Source organism: Rhipicephalus microplus, chromosome X, assembly GCF_043290135.1.
Source record: "Rhipicephalus microplus isolate Deutch F79 chromosome X, USDA_Rmic, whole genome shotgun sequence".
Classification (NCBI taxonomy): Eukaryota; Metazoa; Arthropoda; class Arachnida; order Ixodida; family Ixodidae; genus Rhipicephalus; species Rhipicephalus microplus.
This window is the reverse complement of record NC_134710.1, coordinates 431760578-431788327: the sequence shown is the minus strand read 5'-3', so window position 1 is coordinate 431788327 and position 27750 is coordinate 431760578. Positions and strand designations below refer to the sequence as shown.

The following is a 27750-nucleotide window of genomic DNA, read 5'->3' as shown; positions in this document are numbered from 1 at the left end:
CACGGGCCACTAGCATTTTTCAAAATGTGACCGCCGTGGCCAGGATTAAACCTGCGGCCTTTTGGGTAAACAGCCAAGCACTGCAACCAGTACACTGATGCAGCATACACCGGTGATGACTTACCGTGTGCTCATAACATACAACTCCTGTTAAACGTTGTTATAATGAAGAGGTAAGCTACATGATGTAATTTTTCGTTACCCCAGCACTCATTACAAGTGTCCATGCCAATATCAGTGAGGAAACATATTTCAGTTGGGTTTAGTAAAAGGATAACTGACCAGCACTTTGATTGGTTGGTTTGTTTATCGAGTTTAAAGTCTCAAACCAACTCTGGTCACGCTATGAGAGACTCAGCTTGCGGACAGATGTCCCCCGTCGAATGTAACAGCCTTTCAGTGCCTTGCTATATGAGCACACCACGTGAAAAACACAAAATTGCACACAAACACGCTTCTTGTCATTACTAAAATGTAAATACACAGTTGCCATGATACCTCGTCAGTTGTGGACCATACAAACCAAGCCATTAGTTAAATTGAGGACATGCCCCGAATATGCCGTTTGAAGTTACTCGTCCAAAGTAAGGGCTTTGTTGAAAAGCTCTTATTCACTACATTTTTCATGCTCGTACATTTTGAAAGAAGTGTTGTGATTTGATTTTCATGAGGTCCGAAGTTTACATCTCACTTGACATGCTTCTTTTCCCAATAACTGGATCGATGAGCGACAACAGAGTCCCCATGAAACGGCCCCACACATCAGTGATGCACCACTACTGTTGCCGATAACAGTCGTTCTTCATAGCCTACAGTGGCCCCACAATTCCTTTTTCCCAGATGGCATAGCTGCATACAAGGTGCACGACCTTTGGGTAAGAGTTTTCCCCAGAACTGCATTTCCCATTCTGAGACATCATGCATGTGCATGATGCCAAAAATTGAGTGGCATGTGTTATGGTGTCCCTCATTTCGGCCTCCACTAGGCATTGGTTCAATGGAAATATTGTAAGTCAGTTTTTTTTTTTTTTAACTGAACAACCACATTTTGGAGTTAGTAGCAGAGGGGCAGGAAGTAGCTACAAGTGTTGAAGATTGGGCGAGTTGGTTCGTCGTACTTGAACTGGTACAGCGCATTACGGGGAAGAAGAAACGGCCGAGCAGACCGACACAAGAGGACAGAGCGCTAACTTCCAAATGAGCTTTATTGTCAAACTGCATCAAATATGTAGATCGGCACAAGCATACAAAACCACCCTAACGCAACGACAAGATTACACACAACATCTCACCGTCACATATCACAGATTCATAGGCGGTTATCCTGATTAAGAAAGGCCACTTCTTGTTCAGATAAAACCAAAGAAGGGGCGCTAATACACGTGATGCCAGCTCTTGCTATACAATGCACTTCTATAATTTCCCGAGTTAATTGTGACGGGTGCTTTTTAACCAATTCACATTGATCAAACATGGGAGAACATCCACAATCGCGGCAGTGAATTCCAATGTGGGCCTGGATTGCTTTGTGAACATTATAATGGTGCTCTTTTAGCCTTTCATTAAAGCAGCGCCCCGTTTGCCCGAAATACCACTTACCACATGAGAGTGGAATAGCGTAAACAACACCCACTACACACGGCACAAACCGAGTTTTGTGCTTGGTTGAGCAACCAGTGGTGCGTGAATTGAGAGGATTGAATACTTTGCAAAGCCGCTGTAACTTATCCGGCGCTGAAAACACCACTTTGACGCTGCATTTCTCCCCTATCTTTTTTAGCCGGTGGGAAATGTCATGCACGTAAAGTAAAACTACGGGTCTTTTTCGATCGTTTGATTTCGGCTGAACCTCGGAGTTGCAGCCTTTCTTTATCTGTTTTAATAGCTTTTCAGCTATAGATGCCAGTAGGATAGCTGGGTACCCAGCACTCAAAAGCCTTTCAGCTTGAGCTGCAAAGCTGCATGACATGATGACATGATTTCCTAAGAGGATTGATGAGACAAAGATTTGTGATGCTTCGCTTAACTAACTTGGAATGGGAAGAGTCATAGGGTAAAAGAGGTTTTCCAGTTCTAGGTTCAAATAGCCAGCACACATGGTCAGGTGAAAGCATTAAATTCAAATCTAAAAAGCGTAAGCTGTTGTCAACTGGCATCTCATGAGTCAATAAAAGCTGTTTAAAACATTCTTTAAAAGTCATTACAATACCGTCGGTTAGGTGCTGGCAGGCAGCGTCGCTGCAGTCGATGAAAATTAAAAAGTCGTCTACGTAACGACATATTTTGGTGACAATATTTAGGTCAAGCATGCTCATCAGCAAACGGTCATGATATGCAAGGTATATGTCACTAAGGATCGGGGCGAGGCATGACCCGATGCAGACACCACTATTCTGTATGTATTTACGATCATTAAAAGATACAAAAGTCGACTTGATATAAAAAGACAGAAGCTCTAAGAGGTCACTGTTATGGACACCCGTGAGATTCTGGAAGGCTACAGCACCAAATGAGTCAATGGCATTGTCAACACACTATAACAACTTCTCATGCGGCAAAGAGTAATACAAATCCTTTATATCAACAGAAAGTGCTTTTAAGCCCCTGTCGTTATGTTCCAGAAAGTTAACCAAACAGTCCGAATTCCTAATTAAAAAGGGGTCATCGATAGTGAGCAAATTAAGCTTTTCTTGCAGAAATAATCCCACAGTTTTTCGTCATGTTCCTCTCTCTGTCACAATTACCCGCAGAGGGCAATCGACCTTGTGTGTTTTGGCCGTAAAAAACATATCAGGGCTGAGCTTCTTGCACTTATCCACTGCTTTGGCAAGTTTTTCGAAACCCAAGGTGGCACACAGCTTTTTTGCTTGGGATTTAACTTTGCTAAGGGAAGTGTCATCCTCAGCTCTAAAGACAGAATGAACAGCTGTGGTCGCTTTCTCAATAAATAAAGAGTTCGGTAAAACGACTAAACCTCCCTCTTTGTCAGAAGGTAACAGAGCTAGCAAATTGTCTTTTGAGTGTCCCACGACTTTCTTAAATGGCAGTTTTTTGGTCGAAGGCATGAAACGCGAAACCACATCAACGCCATCTTCCCACTCTTCCCATTCCAAGTTAGTTAAGCGAAGCATCACAAATCTTTGTCTCATCAATCCTCTTAGGAAATCATGTCATCATGTCATGCAGCACAGCTTTGCAGCTCAAGCTGAAAGGCTTTTGAGTGCTGGGTACCCAGCTATCCTACTGGCATCTATAGCTGAAAAGCTATTAAAACAGATAAAGAAAGGCTGCAACTCTGAGGCTCAGCCGGAATCAAACGACCGAAAAAGAACCGTAGTTTTACCTTACGTGCATGACATTTCCCACCGGCTAAAAAAGATAGGGGAGAAATGCAGCGTCAAAGTGGTGTTTTCAGCGCCGGATAAGTTACAGCGGCTTTGCAAAGTATTCAATCCTCTCAGTTCACGCACCACTGGTTGCTCAACCAAGCACAAAACTCGGTTTGTGCCGTGTGTAGCGGGTGTTGTTTACGCTATTCCACTCTCATGTGGTAAGTGGTATTTCGGGCAAACGGGGCGCTGCTTTAATGAAAGGCTAAAAGAGCACCATTATAATGTTCACAAAGCAATCCAGGCCCACATTGGAATTCACTGCCGCGATTGTGGATGTTCTCCCATGTTTGATCAATGTGAAGTGGTTAAAAAGCACCCGTCACAATTAACTAGGGAAATTATAGAAGCGCATTGTATAGCAAGAGCTGGCATCACGTGTATTAGCGCCCCTTCTTTGGTTTTATCTGAACAAGAAGTGGCCTTCCTTAGTCAGGATAACCGCCTATGAGTCTGTGATATGTGACGGTGAGATGTTGTGTGTAATCTTGTCGTTGCGTTAGGGTGGTTTTGTATGCTTGTGCCGATCTACATATTTGATGCAGTTTGACAATAAAGCTCAGTTGGAAGTTAGCGCTCTGTCCTCTTGTGTCGGTCTGCTCGGCCGTTTCTTCTTCCCCGTAATGCGCTATACCAGTTCAAGGAAGTAGCTAGCTCTTTCCGGCATGGTGGTCACCCCAGGTAAACACCTTTTCTTCATTTTTTCCTCTTGAAACACGTTCTTCTTTTTCCTCTTGAATTTATATGGTGCATATTTTAACACATTTGGCAATCTGACAGAGATGACACTATTTCGTTTGGGCTTCAATGTGTCATGCTACGTTTGCTTTCTTGAGGGTGCCGTCGTCCTCAACTAGCTAGACGGTGGACCCAAGATTGTTTATAGATATATATACTAGTTTGTGCTGCTACTAGTATGATGATACAGTCGGCGTCAGATTTCCCAGATCCTCAAGGGACCACGATAATGTTTGGAAAATCGGGCAGTACGGAAAAACAAATGCACATAAAAATGCACCTTTTTCGGTGATTTTTTCGCTGAAAGATAGTGTCACGGCACGAGTACAAGATTCTAGTTGCAATCTGACGAATGCATTGTTTAGGTGGCTCTGAGAAGGTCCGTTTGTTTAGAAAAAAAAATCCGGCGTGGCTGGCGCTACCTCATTGGTGAACACTCTGGCCCAAAAAAGTAGCTCATTTCCTTTTGCATGGCATTCCGCTTGACCGCAATGATGTCTGCCTTAATTTCAGCTAACGTCATGCTGTTGTAGAAAACTGATGCTGGTGTCATCAGTGCTCGCGTCAACTTTGAGCTCATTGGCAGTGTAAGTGCTGCCTGTTAGATTTCGATGAAGGAGTCGGCGAAATCCTTCATAGCTTGACAAATGATTTCATAATCAGTCAATTTCGCACACAGCTCGAGGTCTTTGTCAGCGTCCGCAAAGCACTCAAAGGTCATTTCGGCTGGAATCAAAACGTTGGCAGCACTCAGATCATCGAAGGCAACGTCCGCAAATGGAAGTTAATCACAAACGCTGTCCACTCTGCGTGAGACAGCTGTCTCGGAGAATTCACTTGATCAAAAGCGCAGGGCCAAACAGCTAAAAACTCGGTGGATGCTGAAAATCGGGAAACGTGAATGCCGAGAATAGCGCGCAGTAGCACGTAAACGAACACACTGATGTTTGACCATAGAGTTTCTCACAAAAATACATAGAGGGAAATGTGGCACCGCCGTCAATGCGAATTTTTTAAGGGGCCTCGTTGGAGCACTGGGAATGACGATATATGTGTCTGCGAGGTTTATGTTGGCTGGTGTTGAGCGAGGGTTTGGCTCAAAAGTGGATACGACTGCGAAAATAAAGCTTTTCTAAAACAAAACTTTTCTAAGCGGATCTCGTTCACGCATATTATATATATGCGTGAAAGCATATATATAAAATAAAAAATATATTCTAAAATAAAAGTCCACTCACTTTGACGGCAGAACCAAACAGCAAAAGAAACAGACAATATAAAATGACAAAGAGAACACTGGCTTTGTCAACTGCCAGCCAAGTTTAGCCGCCGTTGGTTACTTTTTATGCTTCATAAAATTGTACATTGATTGACTGATGTGTGAGGTTTAATGTTCTAAAAACACCATATGATTATGAGAGGCACCGTAGTGGAGGGCTCCAAAAATTTCCACAGGGTTCATACAGGTTTCCAAAGGAGAAATTCAATGATATTCGAGGACTTTCAAGGACATGTTGCAAGTTTCTCAAGGACTCAAAGCTGCATGCTAAGTTGAAATTCTCCACTCTAAAATTTTCAAAAATGACCAATTTCATTGCACTTATAGTATATAGATATCAGAATTATATAAAGAAAGCGTAGTCTTAATAACTTCTCGTACCCTCTCCATAAGGATAAGGCACGATGTCATGTCGGAAAGTTACGCGCCGATGGGCTTCCACGCGCATGTGTAGTCAGGCCTTAAAGGGGTCATGCCACAATATTTGTGGCTTGCGTGTTCTTTGCTGCAAGCTTTAATTATAGCTACAATAAGTATGATACACGCACCAAGATTCATTTATTCTCACTATACAATTTGTCGCCTTTTCGATATCGACAATTTTGAGTTCCTGTTTGTGGGAACCGAGTTGTGCAGGTACATAGCAGTGTAGCCGACTTAGTCACGTAATTACAAAACTTTGCACGCGTCATGCTTAGTATTGTCAGCTTTCCCACACATGCGCCACACAAGCACCTGAAAAACAAACTTGAAAAACACGCCCCAATGCTTTGAAAAACACCTGAAAAACAACTGAAAAACAAGCCGAAAAATAAGCCGCAATGCTTTGCCAGTATGTACGGGGCAGAAGTTCGTAAGTCACTCAGCTGACTACAGATCTGGTGTGACGTCACTAGAACTTTTGTTGCCCTTCTTGTAGAGTTACGTCAGTGTTGGACGCGCTCGCGATGGGCCTCGATTAGGATGATGATATATGGTGTTTTTTGGAGCAAGGGCCATTTGATGGCCAAAGAGCGCCAGTTCATGGGACAAGGAATGTGGACAATGATTGTGATTAGCGGCTGTATAAGGGCCATAAAATTCCTCGCAGTAAGGCGGGTAAAAACATACAAGTAATAAAATCATGACCATGCCGTGAAAGGTGTGTGTGGTGTGAATAGGTGACAAAAGTTGGTGATAATGAAAAACGATGGCGGACATGTGTGGCATTAGCACAAGTGCCTCACTCGTTCATACCCTTGCGTGCAAGGGCCGTGAGGCAAGTGCTTTCCTGTGTAGCCACCGCAGCAAAAACCTCCCTGGAGAGGTAGTGCTACGGGATGCCCGGGTATATGATATGAAAATTATGAATTTCTTTTAAAAACGCTAACAATGATTTATGACTAAGAAGCGGTTCCCTACCAACGAACATTGCAGGGTGTAAAGGTATATGTTGTCGGTAGGGTAATGAAAAATGCTGTTTTCTTATAGTTTCTAATTGTTTACATTGGATTAAAACGTGAAGGACTGTTGATGCTTCACCACATTTTTCACACAATGGTGGATCACCAACGGACAAAAGATGTGTGTGTGTCGTGTATGTGTGTCCTATCCTGAGTCTCGTTAGTACTACCTCTGTATGACGCGATTTTGATACTGGCAGCCAATGACCAAGGTGTGGCTTAATAATGTGTAGTTTGTTTTGTGTGTGTGTATCCCACTTGCTCTGCCAGTAGTCCCTGAGGTTTCGTTTGAGAGACGGCTTAAGATCAAGGGCCGGGATTAATATGGGTGTAGGGCCAGTGCTTTTGTGGACAGATTCAGCGAGCTGATCCGCCCTCACATTGCCTTGGATCTCATGGTGCCCTGGCACCCAGCACACTACAACATGTTGTTTCAGTGTGTAGAGGGTGCACAAAATGGAGTAAAGTGAGACAACAACCGGGTTTTTTTGTTTTTTAAGACTGTGCAGAGCCGTTACCACACTAAGGGAGTCCGTACAAATTAGTGCTTTTTGTATTTGTGATTGTTTGATGTGTTTAGCCGCCACAAGTATCGCATAAGCTTCCGCTGTGAAGATACTTGTGCGTGGATGTAGAGGGCCAGCATCCGAAAAGGATGGGCCGACAGCAGCGTAGGACACAGAGGAGTTGGACTTGGAAGCATCTGTAAAGAACTCAGGACGTGTGTATTTGTGTTGAAGTTCCAGGAAGTATGTTCGGATATGGGCAATAGGCACATGTTTTGTAACTTCTAGAAAGGACACATCGCAGTCTATAGTCTGCCATTGCCACGGTGGCGGATATGCTACAGGAGCCATTAAACTGTGTTCTAGTGAGACTCCAGTTTCCTCAACTAGACTTTTCAGGCGAACTGAGAAGGGCTGCCTCATCGAAGGCCTGTTTTGAAACAGAAATAAGCTCGACAAATCATTAATAGTAGAGTATGAGGGGTGCTTCTTATCTGCTTTCACCTTAAGGAAATAAACAAAGGACATATAGGTTCTCTGCAGATGAAGCGACCACTCATTTGACTCAACATAAAAGGCTTTCTACAGGGCTGGTGCGAAAAGCACCCGTAGAAAGGCGGATGCCCAAATGGTGCACGGGGTCCAGCATTTTCAAAGCACTTTGAGTTGCAGACTGATAAACAACGGCCCCATAATCTAAGCGGGTGCGAATGAGGCTTCGATACAGATATATGAGGCATTGCCTATCACTACCCCAAGTAGTACGTGACAACACTTATATAACATTCATGGCTTTTAAACATTTTGTTTTTAAATTCTTGATGTGCGGTACGAAGGTCAGCTTGTTGTCCAAGATTAAGCCTAAGAATTTATGTTCGGCTTTGACGGACAGACGTTGCCCGTTCAGTCGAATGTCAGGTTCAGAGTGCATGCCTCTCTTTCGAGAGAACAAGACACACGTGCTTTTTTGTGGGTTAAGTCAAAATCCGTTTTCATCTGCCCATTTGGAGACCTTGTTTAAGCCCAGCTGAACCTGCCGCTCACACATTGCCAAGTTGCATGACTTGAAGCCAAGCTGAACGTCGTCGACATATGTACAATTGAAGATATTGCGGGGGATGGACAAGTGCAAAGAATTCATTTTGATAATAAAAAGTGTGCAACTAAGCACACCACCTTGTGGCACGCCTGTTTCTTGGACAAAGGTTTGGGAGAGAACACTGCCCACACGGACACGGAATGTCCGGTTTGACAGGTAACTTTCGATTATATGAAACATTCTTCCGCGCACACCAAGGTGGGACAGGTCTCTTAGAATTCCAAAACGCCATGATGTATCATAAGCCTTTTCAATATTGAGGAACACAGAGAGAAAATGTTGTTTATGGACGAAGGCGTCTCTGATCTGTGCTTCGATACGAACAAGGTGGTCGTAGGTGGATCTACTTTCTCGAAACCAGCACTGAAATGGGTCGAGCAAATTGTTTGTTTCAAGGATATGTACAAGTCGGCAGTTTATCATTTTTTCGAAGACTTTGCACAAGCAGCTTGTAAGTGCAATAGGCCTATAACTTGAAGCTAAAGAAGGGTCCTTGCCCTCTTTCAAAATGGGAATAATAATAGCCTCTTTCCAGGAGGTAGGTATAGTGCCAGAAAACCAGATAGCATTGTACAAACAGAGTAAGGTTTTTTGTGTTTCGGCTGGTAGGTTTTTTAACATTTCATACACCACACAGTCAGAACCTGGGGCAGATGTACTGCAGGAGTTTAGAGATGTTCGGAGCTCAGCTAGACTGAAACCTTGGTTATATGCCTCGTTTCTAGTGCATTTGTGTTCGAGTTTCTGCTTTTCTATTCTTGTTCTGTATTTTTGGAAAGTGTCAGTATAGTGGGACGAGCTGGATACCCGTTCAAAGTGTGCACCGAGGAAGTTTGTTTGATCTTCCAAGGTATCAACCTGAGTGTTTACGAGTGGGAGTGAGTGTACTTTTCTTCCTGCTACCCTACGAACCATGTTCCAGACTTTGGCCTCTTGTGTATATGAATTTATCCCTGATAAAAACTTGTGCCAACTTTCTCTTCTGGCCTGCCGACGTGTTCTCCTGCCTCGAGATTTTATTTTCTTGAAGCTCTCAAGGTTTTCCGCCGTCGGCGAGTTCCGCAGCAACCTCCATGCCCTGTTCTGTTCCTTTCGCGCATTCTGACACTCAGTGTTCCACCACGGGACATGTCGTTTGCCGGGCAGTCCAGACGTTTGTGGAATGCTCTTGGCTGCTGCGTCAGTAAGAAAGGCCGTGAAGTACTGCACAGCTTCATCTATGCCTAATCCGCATATTTCAGTCCAATTTAAGTGAGTAAGCTTTTGAAATTGTTCCCAGTCGGCTTTGTTTACCAGCCATTTGGGAACATGTGGAGGACATTCATATATTATTGGTGTACTCAAAACTAAGGGAAAATGGTCCCTTCCGTATGGCTTTTTTATGACTTTCCACTGAAGCAATGGTACAAGTGAAGGAGATGCGATACTGAGGTCTATGGAAGAGCAAGTTTTGTTGGCAAGGTTATAGTATGTTGCCTCTTTCCTATTCAACAGACAAGCACCCGATGAAATGAGGAATAGTTCAATGAGACGACCTCGTGCATCACAGCGAGAGTCACCCCACAGACCATTATGTGCGTTCAGGTCCCCAAGGACCAGATAAAGTTCAGGTAGTTCGTCTATTAAAGACTGGAATTGAAGTTTTTCAAGACGGTGGTGCGTAGGTATGTACAAAGAGCAGACAGTGACAAGTTTGTTTAGAATAACTGCTCGGACAGCCACCGCCTCGAGGAAAGTTTTAAGGGTTTTAAGGGGTAATTGTGTGCATGCTATACCTCGACTAACTATAACCGCTACACCACCGGATGGTGGCATGGCATCATCTCTATCCTTTCGGAAGATTACGTACTTACGTAAAAAGTTAGTGTTTGTTCGTTTTAAGTGTGTCTCTTGTACACACAGCACTCTTGGATTGTGTTCATGGAGGAGTTCTTGTAAGTCAAAGGTTTCGAAGAAGGCCTCGGATGTTCCACTGTAATATTTCTGTCTGCATATTAAAAGAAGAGATGCTGCTGTGTGTACAGAGAGTATCCTGTGTTAGAGTGAGCTTGTTATTTTGGGTGGCAGGACGGTCGTCCGGCCCCGTTATTGGTTTTTTATTTTTCTTCGCGCGCTCCAAGGAGGCGCGCCGCTCTTTCGGTACCAAGGGCACCGTTGTATCCATTGCCTCCTCAGAGACACTGGATGCCCGCACATGCGAGCTGGTGGTTCGCATTTTAGGCCTCGCCTGGTGAGGGGAGGCCTTAGACCAGAGGACCCTGGAGTCTCCGGCCTCGATTCGCTAGGAGGCGGAGTAGACTGAACTACTGCCGCCTTGGGGGCAGGCGCCACAGCTGACGGCTCGCTCTGCGCTGGCCGAAGCGGTGGCGATGGCTGGTGCGGCGTTGCCCCCTGACGCGCCGCATCAGCATATCTTGCGCCGTAAAATGGCGACACTCTTCGTCTTGCTTCTTTGAATGTGATGTTTTCTTTGACTTTAAGAGTGAATATTTCTTTTTCTTTCTTCCAGTTAGGACAGGAACGCGAATACGCGCCGTGTTCCCCGTCACGATTCACGCAGTGAGGCGTAGTAACACAGTTATCAGATGGGTGGCCGTGGCTACCACATCTTGCACAAGTTTCCTGACCCCGGCAGTTCTGCGAGCCATGACCAAATCGTTGACATTTATAACACCGTCTTGGATTGGGAATGTAGGGACGGACAGAGAGTTTGATGTAGCCTGTGTCTATAGATGAAGGCAGTGTGCTAGATGCAAAAGTGAGTATTATATGTTTGGTAGGTATTTCTTTGTTGTCGCATCTGATGACGATTCGTTTCACATCTGTGACATTTTGCTCTTTGCACCCTTCAAGCAGTTCCTGTTCAGACATTTCAAGAAGGTCTGCTTCTAAAACAACTCCGCGTGAGGTGTTCATTAATCTATGAGGTGAAACAGATACTGGGATACAGTCGCCGACCGATTTTCCGGACTCCAAAAATTCGGACTTGTTGGATATTCCGGACTTCATAAATGCACCGTCAGGGATCCCATAGAGCTAATGCATTGTTTCGACCGATTTTTCGGGCGAATTTGCCCCTGAAAGTTCGATTTTTCGGACTAAATCTTTCGTTTTGTGCCACGTTCCAAGCCATCGTGAACGCCGCCATGTTGGATTTTCCGTCGGCTTGACTAAGCTTGGTCTTTAGATGCCTTTCCTGCCTCCGAGATTGGACTGCGCACGCCATATTTTAAGTTTCGGAGGCCGTGTTTGCTTTTTAAAAGACGCGGTGATGGATGCCGTTTTTTCGTTTTCGGTCAGCACTATCGTCATCACATCGTACGGGGAGGAGGCGAAAGAAGGATTCTTTTATCGTCGTTGCAGCTTTTTTCACTCGCCATTCTGCACGTGTTGTGTCGCGTAGCGTCGAGACGTTGTGTGCTTCGCAGCGGCTATCTGCGGCATCGAATTTTGTGTTCTCGGTGCCATGGCTCCGCCATCTGTGCCATCGCGGGAGCCAGGTGGTGTGAAGAAGCGTGCGCGGAGGCCACTGACGACGAAATTCTTCGCCAGGTTGTCCCGGAGCCGGAGAGCGGCTCGGATGACAACGACGATGTCACCTTGGCGCAAATACGGGCAAACCAAATTGCCTCCAAGCGTAGTTTGAGGCAAGGCAGCATCAAGGACTTTTTTAAACCTGCCTGATGCAATAAACTTCAAATTTTTGGCGAAAACGAATTTTTCGGACTGTTCGATTTTTCGTACTTTTTTTCGGTCCCCGCCAGGTCCGAAAAATCGGTCGGCGACTGTATTACCAAATGCTTTGAGACTGCCAAGTTTTTCATAGTGGTGCTTTTCTGGCAGCTCAACCAGAAGGTCTCCGCTAGCCATCTTTGTAACCTTGTATCCTGGGCCAAAGATCTCAGTCAGAGATTTAGCAACAAGAAATGGAGATATGGCTCTGGCTTGTTTTGTTGGCTTTTCGCTGTGCACTACATGGAATTTCGGAAAGCATTGTTTGTGTTGGTTGAAAATTAATATTTCATCGGTGCGTCCCCTCTTAAGCGGAAGACGATCTAGGAGATGGGGAAATGTAGGTGTTCGCATAGTAGTGTACTTTTTTTCGGCAGCAATGGCGACCACCCACCATGGAGTCCAACCAGGGGACGCTGAAGCACTGCAGACGCCAGCCATACATTGCCACTATAACCAAATATAACTACTCAAGGTTGAGTAATTACACAAGGTTAACCCTTGCCACCAGGAAAACTGGAAGTAAACAGAAGAGAGAAGTAGACAGGACAGACTAAAAAAGAGAGAGATAAAGACAAAGTTGTAGGGGAGAGAGATAGGAAAAGGTGACTGCCGATTTCCCCTGGGTGGGTCAGCCCAGGGGTGCCGTCTACGTGAAGCCGGGGCCAAAGGGGTGTGTTGCCTTTGCCGGGGGGCCTTAAAGGTCCAATCACCCAGCGTCGGCTCAACCCCCAGGATCCCCTTTTCCCCGGACACGGCAAAGCCACGCACGGCTAGGCGTGGGAGGGAGCCGGAAACTCCCCCGTTGGCTCAGGTTCGTCGTGTCGCTACACACCAAACACCTACTTGCGCAGGCGCCCCTGCGGTGGGGCCTCGATTAGGAGAATGAGCATTTAGGTACACTTGGGAAGTGACTTAAAATATATTCTTAAACCCACAAGGTGCTTGCTATAGCCTTTAAATTTGATGGCACCACACCATCAAAAGTGCCGGCTTGTGCACAGTTGACACTCGCAGCAAGTTGCTCAACAACCAAGAAGTAACAACTGTGACAGTGGTTAATTTACACTGATCCTGTGGATACATGTGTGTTCTTTTCTAGCACCGTTTTTGGTTTGTTTTAGCAGCACGCTTCCAGTGTCGAGCTACGACAGTCGTTCATCAGCACTCGTCCTGTGCGCTTTCTTTTCCTGCATCCTTCGTGCTTGAGCGGCGTGTTTCATGAATGGGGTTGCTTGGCCTTCTTCGTGTGGCATTCTTATTTCTTGCTAACACACCCACTGCTTTACCCTTGCCACAAACTAGCTTTTTTTACATGCACATTCGCAAAATGGGATCATGTGCACCCACGCCACATTTCTGCTTGAGAAATGGGGAGTTCGACAGGTTCACACATCGATGTACCACATTTAGGAGGTCGCAATGTCGATATGAGAGTGCACTACTCAGGCAATTCAAGGATTTTCAAGGATGGCAAAAAATTCCAGGACTTTCAAGAGCCTTGAAAGTTTGTTTTTCGAATTCAAGGGTTTTCAAGGATTTCAAGGACCTGCACGAACCCTGTTTCCACCACTTGGGGCGCACTGAAATATGAGCACACAGGCCTGCGAAATTGTACATTGATGCAGAAGTTTTGAGCATTAAATGAACCATGTTTCTGTGCAATGGCAAAACATAAATAGATTATTACGTGCTCTTTTAGTAAGAAATCAATTATTTTGACGTGAAGGCAGACACATCTTCAAGATACACAAACTCGAGTCAAGTTCGAAGATCACATATCCCGGCGTTCCCTTGCATCCAGCATCTCACTAGCGCCAGATTTCCTTCTAGGTAATTTTGTGAGAAACTCTACAGGTTTCACCATAGGTTTGACTAAGCTACGGCTGGCAATGGATTGGCGTGCACTAGATTGTGGCAACGCAGTTTTGAGGGTACGACAGCCTTCGCACAATCATGCTGGTCACACCTGCGATGCGAGTATAGTGGCTTCAAGGATACGAAAACAACTGAAATGCGGCGTTGATAGTGATTGGTGACTTCGAGTCTGCTGTTTGCGGTAAAAAGTCCAGAAAATCAGTATGCTAGAAGCGCCCTAAATGTCAGATTTTTTAATACATTGATTTTATGGAGAACTTGACGGTACCTCAAACGAGTCTGAGAAATCAGGCATGTCCAAAATTTCGGATGTCCGAGAAATTGGGCATCGACTGTAGTGCAAGAAAAGCATGTTGTATGAGCAGCTAACTCTAAGTACTACAGAAATGAAGAGCTGTACCTTTACCGAAAGCAACCAGTAGACCCTTAAAGCATGGAGGTCACCTCAGACGACCACCTCATATCTTTTGAACTAAAATTGCCAATTTTTTTTTGTTTCTTACAAGAAAATCATTTTCTACAAAAAGAATTGGCCATTTTTCTTATAAAATTCTGTTTTCCACAAAAAATAGAGTTCTGTGCATGAAAGGATTAAATAATCAGTCTACGTAAGACATGAAGCAGCAGAGTGCTACTTGGAAAAAGCTTTTAACAGGGGTAGAACAGGGTACATGGGTTTGGGAGGAGTCTTGGGAGCAGGCAAAAGCAGAATTAGAGGAGTCAGAAAGACGTTTGGGAGCAGGCTTGCGGCAACCAGAAGGGCCTATTCGAGCAAGTTTGGAGCATTATGAACATTCAGAGCAGATTTAGCCCCATTCAAAGCACTTATGAAGCAACATTTGTTCAATGCTGTATTTTTCAAACACACAGCTAAATTGTGCAATAGCCTCATTATTGCGACAGACATTACATGGCAATTCCAAACGGGTTTTCGCCATTGCCTCATACCCCATATAAATTACAAATTGATAGCATATCCCTGCACATTACATAAATGTTCTATCTGAAAAACGTGCGAGTGGGGCTGATGAACGCGGTTGAAGCAGAGACCAAACGATCCGGCCCATCTCCACCGCTCGGAGGGCATATGCCATAACATTTGATATTCCCACCTGGGATGCCTATAGCCGAAAAGAGGAAGAAGTCTGCTAGTTTTGGAAGAGCACCAAAATACAAAAAAAAAAAAAACGACGGAGCGAAACAGGTGTCACTCAAGCAAGGACTATGAACTTTAACTTTAAGGGCGTGGTTCCAATCGCTGGGGCGCACGCTACCTTGGCAGCCATCAGCGGTTGACTTGCATGCACTTCTACTTCCAGCACTCTCATCGCGAACACAGTGCGAAAACATTGGGGGACCCTTAAGCTTCGCCTTTAAGAGTTGAACGCGATAGCAAAATCCGGCCCCAAGTGCACCCTTCAACCGCTAAGTGCATACTTATTCATATGTTTTGTTACATACACATGCACGCACACAAACACGCACACGGTAGATTGGACCAGTGCGCGCTATTATCACCGAACGGGCTCGTTTTCGTCGTGACGCCTGTCGAACAAAATGCATTAAAGGGGCCCTGGAACACTTTTTCGAGTAACCATGGAATAAATTCACTAGAAGAGCTTATTGCCTCACGAATTCAATGCTGCAAAAATTTTAAGAATCCGTGCAGTGCGAGTTGAGTAGAAAAGTTTGTCGCTAGCTGCAATTGCATTCTCTCTTCTCTCGTCCCGACGAAAGCGCTGGAAGCTAAGCAGGGAGGGGTGGCAGGGCAAAGAAACTACCACGCTTCGTGACCTTGAGTACTTTTTTCTTCAAATGCGCGAGTTTTTCAGTGTAATCGCACGCGCACGCGTGGACAAGTAGCGGCCTCTCACGGCTATCTCGGTAACTTGATTTTTCGGTCACAGACGCAAAGACGATTTTTCACTCACAACCAACAGGGCTGACGCCGGCGGCAGATTTTCTGCAACACGAGCTCTTTAACGCTGTCACGTTTAAGTGTTGCTCTTTTTGAAGTGGTCATATTTTCGTACACCAGCGTTTTGTACAGTTACGTGAGATCGAATCCAAAAGAATTAGCTGCCAGCCTCCCTTCATAAAACATTACAATTCGCTACTATCGCATTCATTGCTTATATCCCTTGCAGTGTAACTGTGACTTATTTTAGTTATGTACAGCCGCCCATGCTTTTCTTTTTTTTTTTTACCTGAACACGCGAGCGTCATCCCCTGCGTTGATAGATACGAAGCACTGTGGCCAAATGAATGAGAATATGCCCATGCGTTTGGTGAGCAGTCATGTGCACCTGTCTTTGTCACGCTGTTCCAGGAACCGAACACCACCCCCCTTTTTTGAGCACGGTTACTGCTATCCTTTATTTTTTTCCTGAATGCTGCCATCATGTTATGAAAAACTGTTCCAGCGGAATGGGAAAGCAATGTATGCAATAGCAACAAATTATAAGGCTGGCAGACAACGCTTTTAAATCAGATATCGTGCAACTCTACAAAATGCTGGTGCAAGAAAATACAGCCGTGCCAAAAAGAGATGCTCTTCTCACAGTCTCTTCGCATTGAAAGCACAGCAGTAGAATGGTCTCGAGCTATTCGCGCTCATGCCTGCCGTGATCGCGCGCGTACAGCGATCGCTACCACACCCTTAGGATCAAATTCAAGGCTGCTTTTGGAGCGATCACAGCCTTTAAGAAACTGAGACTATAAGAGTTTTAATGAAACCAAAAAGATTATGTTTTAGCCACATTTCCAGGCTCAGTGCTTGATGACTTTCGCACTTGGCAGCTAAATTCTGGTGCTGCGGTGCAGTACGGCACTGAAAGGAGAGCTTGGCGCAGCAGGGGTGCTTCGGCGCAGGATTGCGCAGGTAAGCAAATCTGGTGCACAATGGTGCAAATGGCACAGCTGTTCCACCCCTATTCTAATTAAGGTAAAGGCACCTATTAGTTCCTTTTGTTTCTGCCAAAAGCTTTATCTTTTGCTTCAGTGAGTGAAAAACAGCTCCTTTCGACTTCTCAATAATCACTAGCGAGCTCAGTGATAACCCTGAACCATGAGGACTGCTTTCCAGATAAGTGAAAGCCTGCTGTGTTTAACCCTTTGGTCTAGTTGATGAGTACAGACGTGAGGTCTTGTAGCAAAATATGACCGATGACTACACTCGTCATAAACAAAAATTGGTCCCACATGGAAACAACGGTGACTATACTCACCATAGTTATATGTTTCTTGAGTACATGTAATTTTTTTCTAGTGCCTATGCCTCTCCGCATCTTCAAAACACTCTACTACAGTGGTGCACCGGCTAGTTTCGGTTTCATTCATTGACCGGTTCTCACTGTTGTGCCCGCGAAACTGATTTCTGGTTTAGAACCTTTCAAAAGATGACGGATTTCTTACTATCGCATTTATTTCTCATCGGTAGGCAATTACACGAGTTTCCATGCAGGCACTGACCGACACAAACCGCAGTGATCACGTTTCCTGTTTTGGGGACTGACAAAAACAGGAAACTCGAGATGAGACGAATGATTCATAAAGGTTTTGGGCCTACTTTTGCTCTCCGAACGTGCACCCAACGACACAATTTTCTTCAGTGCACATACACAGTATGCTTGCACTATGTAAGTGCGCACCAGTTCCTGGATTGCAAAAGTGAGTTTAGCAGAGATTCCTTCAAAGTGGCGCTAAACAGAAGATTTAGAATTCCATTCAGTAACTGTCAGCTTGTCAACAGAGGCTTTACTTACGAGTTAAGGTTTAGATGTTGATAAGCGAGGCGATGCTGACTACAGTGGAATCTCGATGATACGAATCTCATGAGGTCACGAAAAATATTCGTATCATCGAAACAAATAAAACTAGCTAAATTAACAAAGAGTCAGACGTGAACTCATCCAGGCACAAGTACGTAAAAAGCATTTATTTTTTGATGAAAAAGTCTCTGATGTCCTTCTGCCTCTTTTTCTTCGCCAGATCACCTAGCAGACTTTGTTCGAAAGCGTAAAAACGCCTGCACGTGTCATCGCTGACTTCATCCGCGGCCACAGCGCGCCTCAGAACGTCGAGCGCGTGCAGCGTTTCAGCCGCCGGTGGTGGCCCTTCGCCGTCGCCCACGTCTATGTCGTCGCCATCATCGCTGGAATTGGCAGCCCCGCACGCGGCCTCCTCAACAATATCTTCGACCGTGCGCGCACCACAGGTGGCGAGATTGTCATCTGCCGTGCAAAAATCATCAGATGTGCACTCGACGTTGAGCTGTTCCCAGTCCTCAATTGTAGGATCTTCGGGCTCTGGGGGCACCTCTTCTGGACTCCTGAAGAAGCCGCATTTGCCGAAGCAGTTCGCTACGGTAGTCGGAGTTACCCGATCCCATGCCATAGCTATAAAATGGATGGCATCCAAGAGGCTTATTTTCAGGTCACCTTCGTCCTTTCGGTCAATTTTTGCGAGTAGGCAACGCACAAGAAGGCTCTTAAAATGTTGCTTCACATTCTTAATAAGAGATTACAGGTGATTACAGAGATTACTGTAAGAAATTACAGATTACAGGTAATAAGAGATTACAGGTGCGTCGTCGCGTTTGCGGGTAAAAAGACGAGTTTGACGTTCCGAAGCGTTACTTGCCTCGGGTGGGCGGCGCACTGGTCAAGAAAAAGAAGAATCTTCCGATTCTTACAAGCTATCCTCCTGTCAAGGAGTGACAAAAACTCTTCAAACAACGCCGCCGTCATCCACACCTTTTTGTTTGCGCGATAGACGCACGGCAAATGACTTTCGCGCTTGAAGCACCGGGGCTTTTGGAACTTTTCGACTACGGTCAGCTTAAGCTTTTCAGATCCGTCGGCGTTACAGCACAAGAGCACAGTAATACGCTCTTTGCTTTTTTTGCCTCCTCTGCATGCTTCACCTTTTAAACAGAGGCTCTTTTCGGGTTGCAGGTTAAAAAAGAGACCTGCCTCATCAGCATTAAAAACATCACGAGGCTCATACTCTGCAATGAGTGACGGCCGCTTCTCTAACCAGTCGCTGACAACTGCCTCGTTAGCTTTTTTCGCTTCGCCGCAGACGCTTTTGTAAACGAGAGCGTGCCTAGTCTTAAAGCGCTGCAGCCACCCACCTGAGGCCTGAGATCCGTCGATATGCAAAGCAAGTACAAACTCGTCGACTTTCTCCCGCAAAACTTTGCCATCGACATTTACGCCAGCTGCAGTTACTTCTTTAAACCAAGTCAGGAGAGTCTCTTCAAGTTTCACGTGCTGAGCAGTCTTCGCTTGCTTTGCGTTGACGTTGAACGAAAGCACGTTTTACATTATGGTCTCTCGCTGTCCAACAACTGTGCTCAGTGTTGACGTTGCAAGGCCTAGCTCCTAAGCCATCTCCGTCCGCTTTCTCTTAGGATCCTCATCGACCATTCCAAGGATGTCTAATTTCTCTTTGAAGGAGAGCGCTTTTCGCTTGCAAGACATAGCTCGTTGCGACTAGGCAAAATGGCGTAAACACAAAGAACGCGCCCTGAAGCACAGCACTGCAGCCACTCCGTCCAACGCCATGCAGAGAAAGAGGAAAAGCACAACAGCAACAAAAGCGTCACCGACCCACTTGCCCCGCGCAGTCCGCCGCGTCGCCGCCGCACCCAAAAAGAGAGGGAGAAAGGAAACCGTGGCCAGCGCTACCTTTAAACCTAAACCGAAATCAAAGGGCGCAAGCGGTCTCTGAGGTCTCCGATATCGCGCACGCCGCGCGCCGATGTTGGAGGCCACCGCGCGCTGCTGGCAGGCACCGTTGGCAAAATGCCAAACCGGCGGTGCAGCGCGCATTCCGGCGCGCGACATGAGCGCTTTTCTATTTCGCGGCCGTCAGTGGGGCGGCGTTCATTCGCATCAAACGACGGGGGCAAAAAATCGGTTCGTAACAAACGTACTCTAGCGCATTGCAAAGTAATGGGGCTCGGCGGCAGGGACCACAGAAAAATTCGTATCATCCGGAAATTCGTATTAGCCGTCATCGTGTCATCGAGATTCCACTTACATAAAAAGTGGCTTTTCTTTTGCTGTTTCCACTTGACAGCACCCTTGAAGCTGTTCAAGGGTATAAACATGCTTAACATACATTTTCTCAACTTTTGTTTTTGTAAGCTATTTCGAGATCCACATTGCTTATTAAAATCAAGTTATATACCATTCTCATAGTGCTTTCTTGTCATTTCTTGTCATTTTCTACAAGACTTATCTTTATTTGTTATTCTCCCACATTCTGTAAATTTCAGCTTACGAAGTTTCAAATACAAACTACCAAAAAATGTATCCCTGACAAAACACACACTAAGCCTTGAACATGCCAGACCTCCTTCTGCCTTTTCCTTCTTTTCTTCTAGCGCCACTGTTGCCATGATAAGTAGAGCTACCAGTACTCACTGTTAAAGCCTTGACCTTGTTGTCCGTGCAAGCTCTCCATGCTCGGGACTCCGGACACAGGTTGTGCTAGGTGACCTTCATAGCCGCTCTCCTGGCCGTAATAAATGCCAACCTGAAAGGCATTGCAGGGTTTGCAGAAGTTTCAGAGAAAAATAAAGAGTATTCAAGCATTCTCAAGACTCTCAAAGTCTTTTAAAGTGTGCAGAGCAGTATGCCACGTAGCACCTCTTTAATACAGCAATGTTGAAAACACTATGAACAGCCTCAATGTCATGCAGACACAAAGATTATGCTGCAAATACTGAGAACTTCCTCTATTGTGTGGTGTCAATGAATGCTCTTGCTTTACTTCTCGAAGTATTGGACAAACATTGGCAACAAGTCGCATTAGCTGTACCTTTATACACTTGCTTGATAAACGACGTGAAAACAAAAACAAATTGCAACATGTGCAGAGAGGGTTAGCATGAAGTCCCCACAAGATCAATAAACCAAAAGATTAAAAAGTGAAAGGAGAATGAAAACCGAATGGTGGGGAATTCAAACTGACTGCAGGATGAGACCAACCAAAAGCACTTAAAAGAAAGGAAAAAAACTAGCACCAACACTGGCGTTACTTGCTCTTTCTTAATATGGAGCCTTTAAATTTCCACACATGCACTATTTCAAATCATTTCAAATACAGTCGACTCTCATTAATTCAAACTCGAAGGGACCCCTGGATTTTGTTTGAATTATCAGGCTGTTTGAATTATCAGAAGTTCTCATATATGCGACTGTGGGTAAGGTGACAGCACAAATTATGATCAGACATCTATATTCACACTTTTAAGCATCTCTAGATCCTAACTACACAAAAACAGAGAGCGGTGCATGTATGGTCAACAAGTTTATTGACTATCTACTGCTGACTAGACCTTTTAAAAAAATCATGGATGGTCAACTGCTTATTTGCCACATGCGCATTTAGCACAAAGCTCTCGATTCCAGTAAGTGCTGCCAGTTGATTCTGAGAGTTTTCTGTTGTTGTCAGAAATTTTCTCACTTTAGCAATGTACTGGAAAGCCTGTGCAGTTGTCACATTTTCCACTTCCGGTTCTTCTTCACTTTCACTGCTGTGTTGTGCTGGCAGCACCTCTGCCACCAAGTCATCGAGTGTGTCCTCCCTGCACACGCACAGGTTATCATCAGTAGCTGAATAACTGTCGAGGTCGGCAGCTATGTTGTGCGCTTTTAGAGCAGACAGCACTTGGCTTTCATCGTCGCCCTCAGTCTGCAAGCAGTCAGATGAAGTGGCAATGCTGCAGCCAGGTATACGGAAGGCATGCTCGAAGCAGTTCCTTATTGTTGCTGATGTGACAGCATTCCATGCGTCGGCGAGCATGCCCAACGATGAGAGTAGTGTGACACTGTAAGGCATGGAATTGTGCATACATATAAGCATTCTCTTTAGCAGTGTTTTCCGGTAATTAAGCTTCAAGCATTTGATTACCCCTTGATCCAGGGGCTGGAGGACAGCTGTAGTGTTAGGAGGCAGAAATTCAAGGCGAATTGCTTCCAGCCCCTCCACGTCGCCGTGCGCAGGGCAGTTATCAACAATGAGCAAAATTTTCCTTTTCGCTCGCTTCATTTGCCCATCCAGTTTGCGGAGCCAACCCTCGAACAAAGCTTGCGTCATCCAGCCTCGCGTGTTTCCGTCATATGCAACTGGGAGCGTTCGGACGCCTTTAAAGCACCTGGGACGCTTTGACTTGCCCACAACGAAGAGTTCTGGCTTGTGACTTCCGTCCATATTGGCGCAAACCATGACGGTTAACCGTTCTTTGCTCAGCTTTCCGCCAGTGCAACGCTCTCCCTTGCGACACAAGGTTTGATCAGGCAGGCACTTAAAAAACAGCCCCATTTCGTCGGCATTATATACATCAGCCGGGGAGTATTCAAGCAGCAGGCTTTGAAGTCTAGTCTGCCGCCAGTCAGAAGAAACAGCTTCATCGACCACTGCTGCTTCACCACTCACTGTTTTGAAGGAGAGACCGTGGCGTTCCTTGAACCGAGAAATCCAGCCATCGCTGCACTTGAAATCTTCAATTCCCAAGCGCAAGGAAAGTTCTTCAGCTTTCTCTCGTAGGATTGGCCCATTTATCGGTAAATTGGAGCTCCGTGCGCGCTTGAGCCAAAGAAGCACGGCGTTTTCGAGATCCGGGTACGCAGCTTCCCTAAGCCTTTTCCGATCGGGAGCGAAGCGGCTCGGGTTATTCTGCAGCTTGTCTTTGGCTTTCAGAATGGTTGTGAGAGTACTTTTGGTTATTCCATACTTCAGTGCCACTTCGGTCTTCTTTACCCCAGCGTCGACTTCTTGGATAGCGGCCAATTTCTCTTTTAGGGGTAGTGTCCGATATTTTCCTCGCAGTGACATGGTCGATCGAAAAATGCGCAGCACGTAAGAAAGACGGGCAGACCTGTACGCATTCTGTGGGCAGGTCACGTGCTTCGGAGTCGGCCGGCGCCACCGGCACGCCGGAAAAGCAGAGATAAGCCGCGAGCCAGCTTCGTAACCACCGGGCCGTTTTTGTTTTTCGTTTTTTTTTCCACCGCGGCGCGGAATGCTGAGGAATGATTGTGTGGCAAAACCTTTTCCCTTGAAGTTTTAAGGCGCTTATTTTTCAATATCAGACTATTATGATAATCATAAGCACGCAAATTTTCAAATATTGCCGGCAAATCAGCAGAAATTTTCCGGTATGGACAGGCAGAAAGTATGAATTAACCGAATGACGAAGTTTGAATTAAGCGGCTTTTAAATACATTTAAAGCATAGCGAGCCAACCAAAATTTTGAATTTTGTATGAATTAACTGAAAGTTCGAATTATCAGAGTTTGAATTATCGCGAGTCTACTGTATGGGTGCATGGAATTACAGTCCACACAGAACAGTAGTGATACCCCTTCATAGCTCCACCCTCCAGTGTACCACACATTCATGAGAGAAAGTGTGGTACACTGCCTGTAAACGTTACCTGTCTGTACCATTCCGATTCCTCCCCCCCCCCTTACCCAATGCCCTGTTCTGGGGCCTGTAAGGTTTTTTTTGAATAAAGAATAAAGAAAGTCTGCCGGGTGCTGGCCTTGTTGTTGGCCTTCACTGTGACTGCTTCTCTGTTCTTTTTTTTTTATTCTTTTATTCCTCTGCCCTGTACGCTCAGCAGTTCCTGTTGAGGTGTTATCCTCCACAAGATAGTTATGCAAGTGAACTTTTATCTTAATTTCCCCCTTTCCAAAAGTCACTTGCAAGCGCCTAAAATGTTCACTACTACTATGACGATCAACACTGCACCCCGGCAAGTGAACTTTGCAAACAGTACAGCGTAGGCTTGTGCGATTGCTCAAATGCTTCGAATATTCGAATAAATAATGTAGTATTCGAATTCACTTCATATCAAATTTAAATTATTGAAAATTTCAAATGATTGAAAACGAACGAATAGGTGGATATATTAATCCCCATGTAATGCTCTATAAAGATGTTTTCACTGCAGTGAAGGAATGCCAAACAGTGAAAGCACCTATCCAAGCGTATTAGTTTGCATGCATATGTGGTTTCACTACAGTAGAGAGTGGTACAACTAAGTAGTCAAAACACATAGTCAGGAGAGAACCGCACTGCAGCGAAAGGCCACTTCAAGGTTTCTGTTTTTTTTAAATTTTATTTTCAGTTTAAAAGATTGTTACACTGACCTATATGCTCTAAGTATAGCACATTTTAAAACATAGCATATTTTACTGGCTATCAATAGGACAGTACCGAAAATCAAATCCTGTTACTATTCAAAGTTGTTGCCACTTCCTTTGATGAAAAAAAAATGGCCTTTGCGCAGTCGTTGTCTCTATTAAACAAAAGATATTGTGCAGGTTAGTTTTGGTCATGACAAATATGCCCCCTTTTTTTAATATGGGTGATATATATACTATTCGAATTCGATTCAAAATTATTCGACCAAAATCACTATTCGCAACGAATTCGCTTCGACCCTAAAATTCACTACACTCAAACCTCGTTAAAACGAAGTTTAAGGGAAGCCACAATTCCTTTGTCACATTCATTATTTTGCTATATCGATTATAACAGTTTGTGGCAATCAATGTACGCTTAGATGGGCACACACCTATAAGCATGCAAAGAAGGAAACTGCCTCGCGGCCCGATGTACCGCTACGTGACCACGCGTGCGACAGAAAATAAACGCAGTCAAACCTCAATAATTCGAACACGTCTAATTCGAATTTCCGATTAATTTGAACTCACGAGGTACCCTCAAAGCTGTGCATATTCTAATGAGCGAAAACGCCCTGTAATTCAAATGCGCAAGCACTTGTGATGATTAATTCGAACATACCACGCTCCAAAAATACTCTCAGCACCATGCTGAGAGCACCATGCTGAGAGTAGGTGGAATGTTTGCTCTCTCTCAAATGCCGATTTGCGACACGCCTGTGCCACCCTTCTCCCTTTTCCGTCCCCTGTCACGTAGAGGCCCTTCTCCCTTCAAGGCCACGTGCGGAGAAAAAGGAAAAAAAAAAGGAAAGATGTCGCGAAGAGTCGTCCTTTCTCGGTGTAGAGGGTAGCAGCGGAGACCCAGTCGTCGCCGTCGCGTGGAGAGGGAAATCGCTTTGCACCGCGGCGGCGCTTCTCCGTCATGTGACCCGTTGAGCGCTTCCTCAATCCTCTCCGCTGGCTGTGTGAGGAGGACGGCTCTCTCGACCGCGTGTGGCGTGGTTGTAAGGTCTGCGTGGTAGTTTTAAAAGAGCCGCGCCGAACTCCGCAGAAAACGATATACTTAACACACTACGGTCGTTTTTTTTTATAGTCTATTTGATAGACTAATTTAGTTCGTTATATCCATTTATTTTACTTCATTACAATGAGGTTTAAAATGCATGGTTCTCAATGGAGCTTTCAAGGAGAATTTCATTTACTTCGTTATATCCATTATTTCATTGTCTCCCATTACATTATAACGGGTCTTGAGTGTATTCGCACAAGCCTACTTCTTGCATCATTGAAAACAACTAGGCTAACAAAACCACTCCATTTCTGCATAAGCTGCGCAATGAGGTATTGAAACATAGGGAACAACCTACTACAGTGGAAGGGCTACTCTGTTACTCATTACTTCCAGGCTAAGAGTTACTTTAAATTCAACGCAGCTGCAGTCAAATATATATTATCAGTTGGCAACTGTACACCATGCATTTCCAGCGGCTGCTGGCTAGTGCTCTTGATCTTGTACCTGAGACATACTGCTGTTCCCACGCAGTTGCTGAAGCAGCTGGTTGACCAGGTGGGCAAAGTTGGCAAGCCACAGGGGCTCACCCAGTTCCTCTAGCTCTCCTTGGCCCTGGCTGAAGTGAGGGTCATGGTACTTGAGGCGGTTGGCCAGCTCGTATGTCTGGGCGGCCAGCTGCGCCGACTCACAATGCCGAACCATTGCCTCTGCTAGGACTTCACAATAGTGCAGTGCCTGCAACAACACCCGTCAAGGTAATGTTCGTTCACCAGCTCTAAAATTATGAGCGACACTGTGTGCTTGCAACAGTGGCATTGGCAACCGGATAACTTTTGTTTAGTATAGGAAATAAATCCACTTCACACGAGAGAAAAACGGAACCCTGACTAAACATGACGGGTTAAAACATTTAAACGAACATTTCAGATTTCATCTGATGAAATTCTTGTTCACAAAGAGGCCGTGTTGAGAACAAGGCTTTCATGTGGAAGATGAAACTTCTCTTTGAACCTTCCCAACAACCTTGTTTTATTATATTCTGCTGAAATAAGGTGAAATTGAATAAGAGTGGTCACTTGCACATACACAAGAGGCAACACAGTAGTACACACCAACATACGACGAATCATAACAACATACAAAAGTGACGGGCATCTGTCGCACTCCCCAAAGAATGTTGACGGCACATGTCCACACTTCTGAATGCCAGATGCTTGTGCAGAAAATTAACAAAAATATAAACTGCTCCAAATGTGCTTTCATTCAGTCAACAATGCAAGCCCAAGACAACTCACGCGAAAAAGCAGAAAAAAAAAACAACAAATTACAACGACACAGGTGAGTATGCTTTAATGAACTTAAAGACTGGAAGATTTGAAAGTACATGCGTGGCCAATGCACATACAGTCAGAACTGTGGGTATCATTTGCGGTTGCTATTAACCCAATTACATATGGCGACAACGAAACTCGAAAATGTATGCGCACTTAACACGAAGTCAAGGCGATGCTACTTGCCGCAAACAACTGCGAACAAAATCGCGGCAGACTTGATCGCACAAAGAAACAACGTAGATTTGAAAGCACTCGCGGCCAGCAAATACCGGTTAAAAATGAAACTACTGTTTGTCCTTGAATCTTGCCATGATGCCATAGTCACAATTAATTCGATCATTGACCACGACCACACAGTTCCGAAGGTATGCAGGTAACACGGGGACAAACTAAAGGCAATTATGTCGGGAAAAAAAAGGCTCCTGGTGTTTTGGCGATCTCGTCGTTCAATAATGACTATATTGAAGCGGACTTCAGCACTTAAAGTTTTCAATTGGCCCTAAGCGAAGCTTTGATGTGCATATTCACTGCAGCCAGCTGTTCCATCCCATACTGGTCCGTTTGCTTGGCTCCAAGAGAGACATACTTGGGTTCTTTCGATGGAAATAAATGTTTCGTGTGTATATCGTGGTTTCGAAAACAGATTTTGCTAGTTTTCTAGCGATTCAAAATTTCAGGTAATATGACGTTTCCCCTTAAGGTTCGCATACTGAGATTCTATTGAATTCTATTTTCCCCTAAAATAAGCCCATGCAACAGCAGAAGCATACAGCACAAGTTATGCAAAAAAAAAATGCAGCAATGCTGTTCCCCTTCCAACCATTCATTTGTGTATGTACAAGCCTTGAAACAAACAGCCCTCGATACTCAAGCCCTGCCACTACCGTCCCTGTGTCTCCTGCTGTGGTTATAACATTGCTAGTTGTACACTAGGTATGCTACAATCATTTAATTACATGCAAGATTTAGGCAAGCTAGTGATTTGATTGATTTGCGGAGATTAACGTTCCAAAACCACCATATGATTATGAGAGATGCCGTAGTGGAGGGCTGTAGAAATTTTGACCACCTAGGGTTTTTTAATGTGCACCCAAATCTGAGCACAAGGGCCTACAGCGTTTTTGCCTTCATTGAAAATT

The 27750-nt window shown here is 44.9% G+C and overlaps 1 protein-coding gene across 5 annotated transcripts in view; it reads right to left on the bottom strand.

Annotated features, from left to right (window-relative positions):
• Positions 1 to 27750, bottom strand: part of LOC119160912 (uncharacterized) — a 256608-nt gene that overhangs the window by 83261 nt on the left and 145597 nt on the right. For all 5 annotated transcript variants that reach the window (XM_037413180.2, XM_037413184.2, XM_037413182.2 and 2 more), the window contains 2 exons: positions 25782 to 26012; positions 20495 to 20606 (listed from right to left, as the gene is read on the bottom strand). In XM_037413180.2, coding sequence (XP_037269077.2) covers positions 20495 to 20606; positions 25782 to 26012 — 343 coding nt within the window. The remainder of the gene's footprint in view (positions 1 to 20494; positions 20607 to 25781; positions 26013 to 27750) is intronic.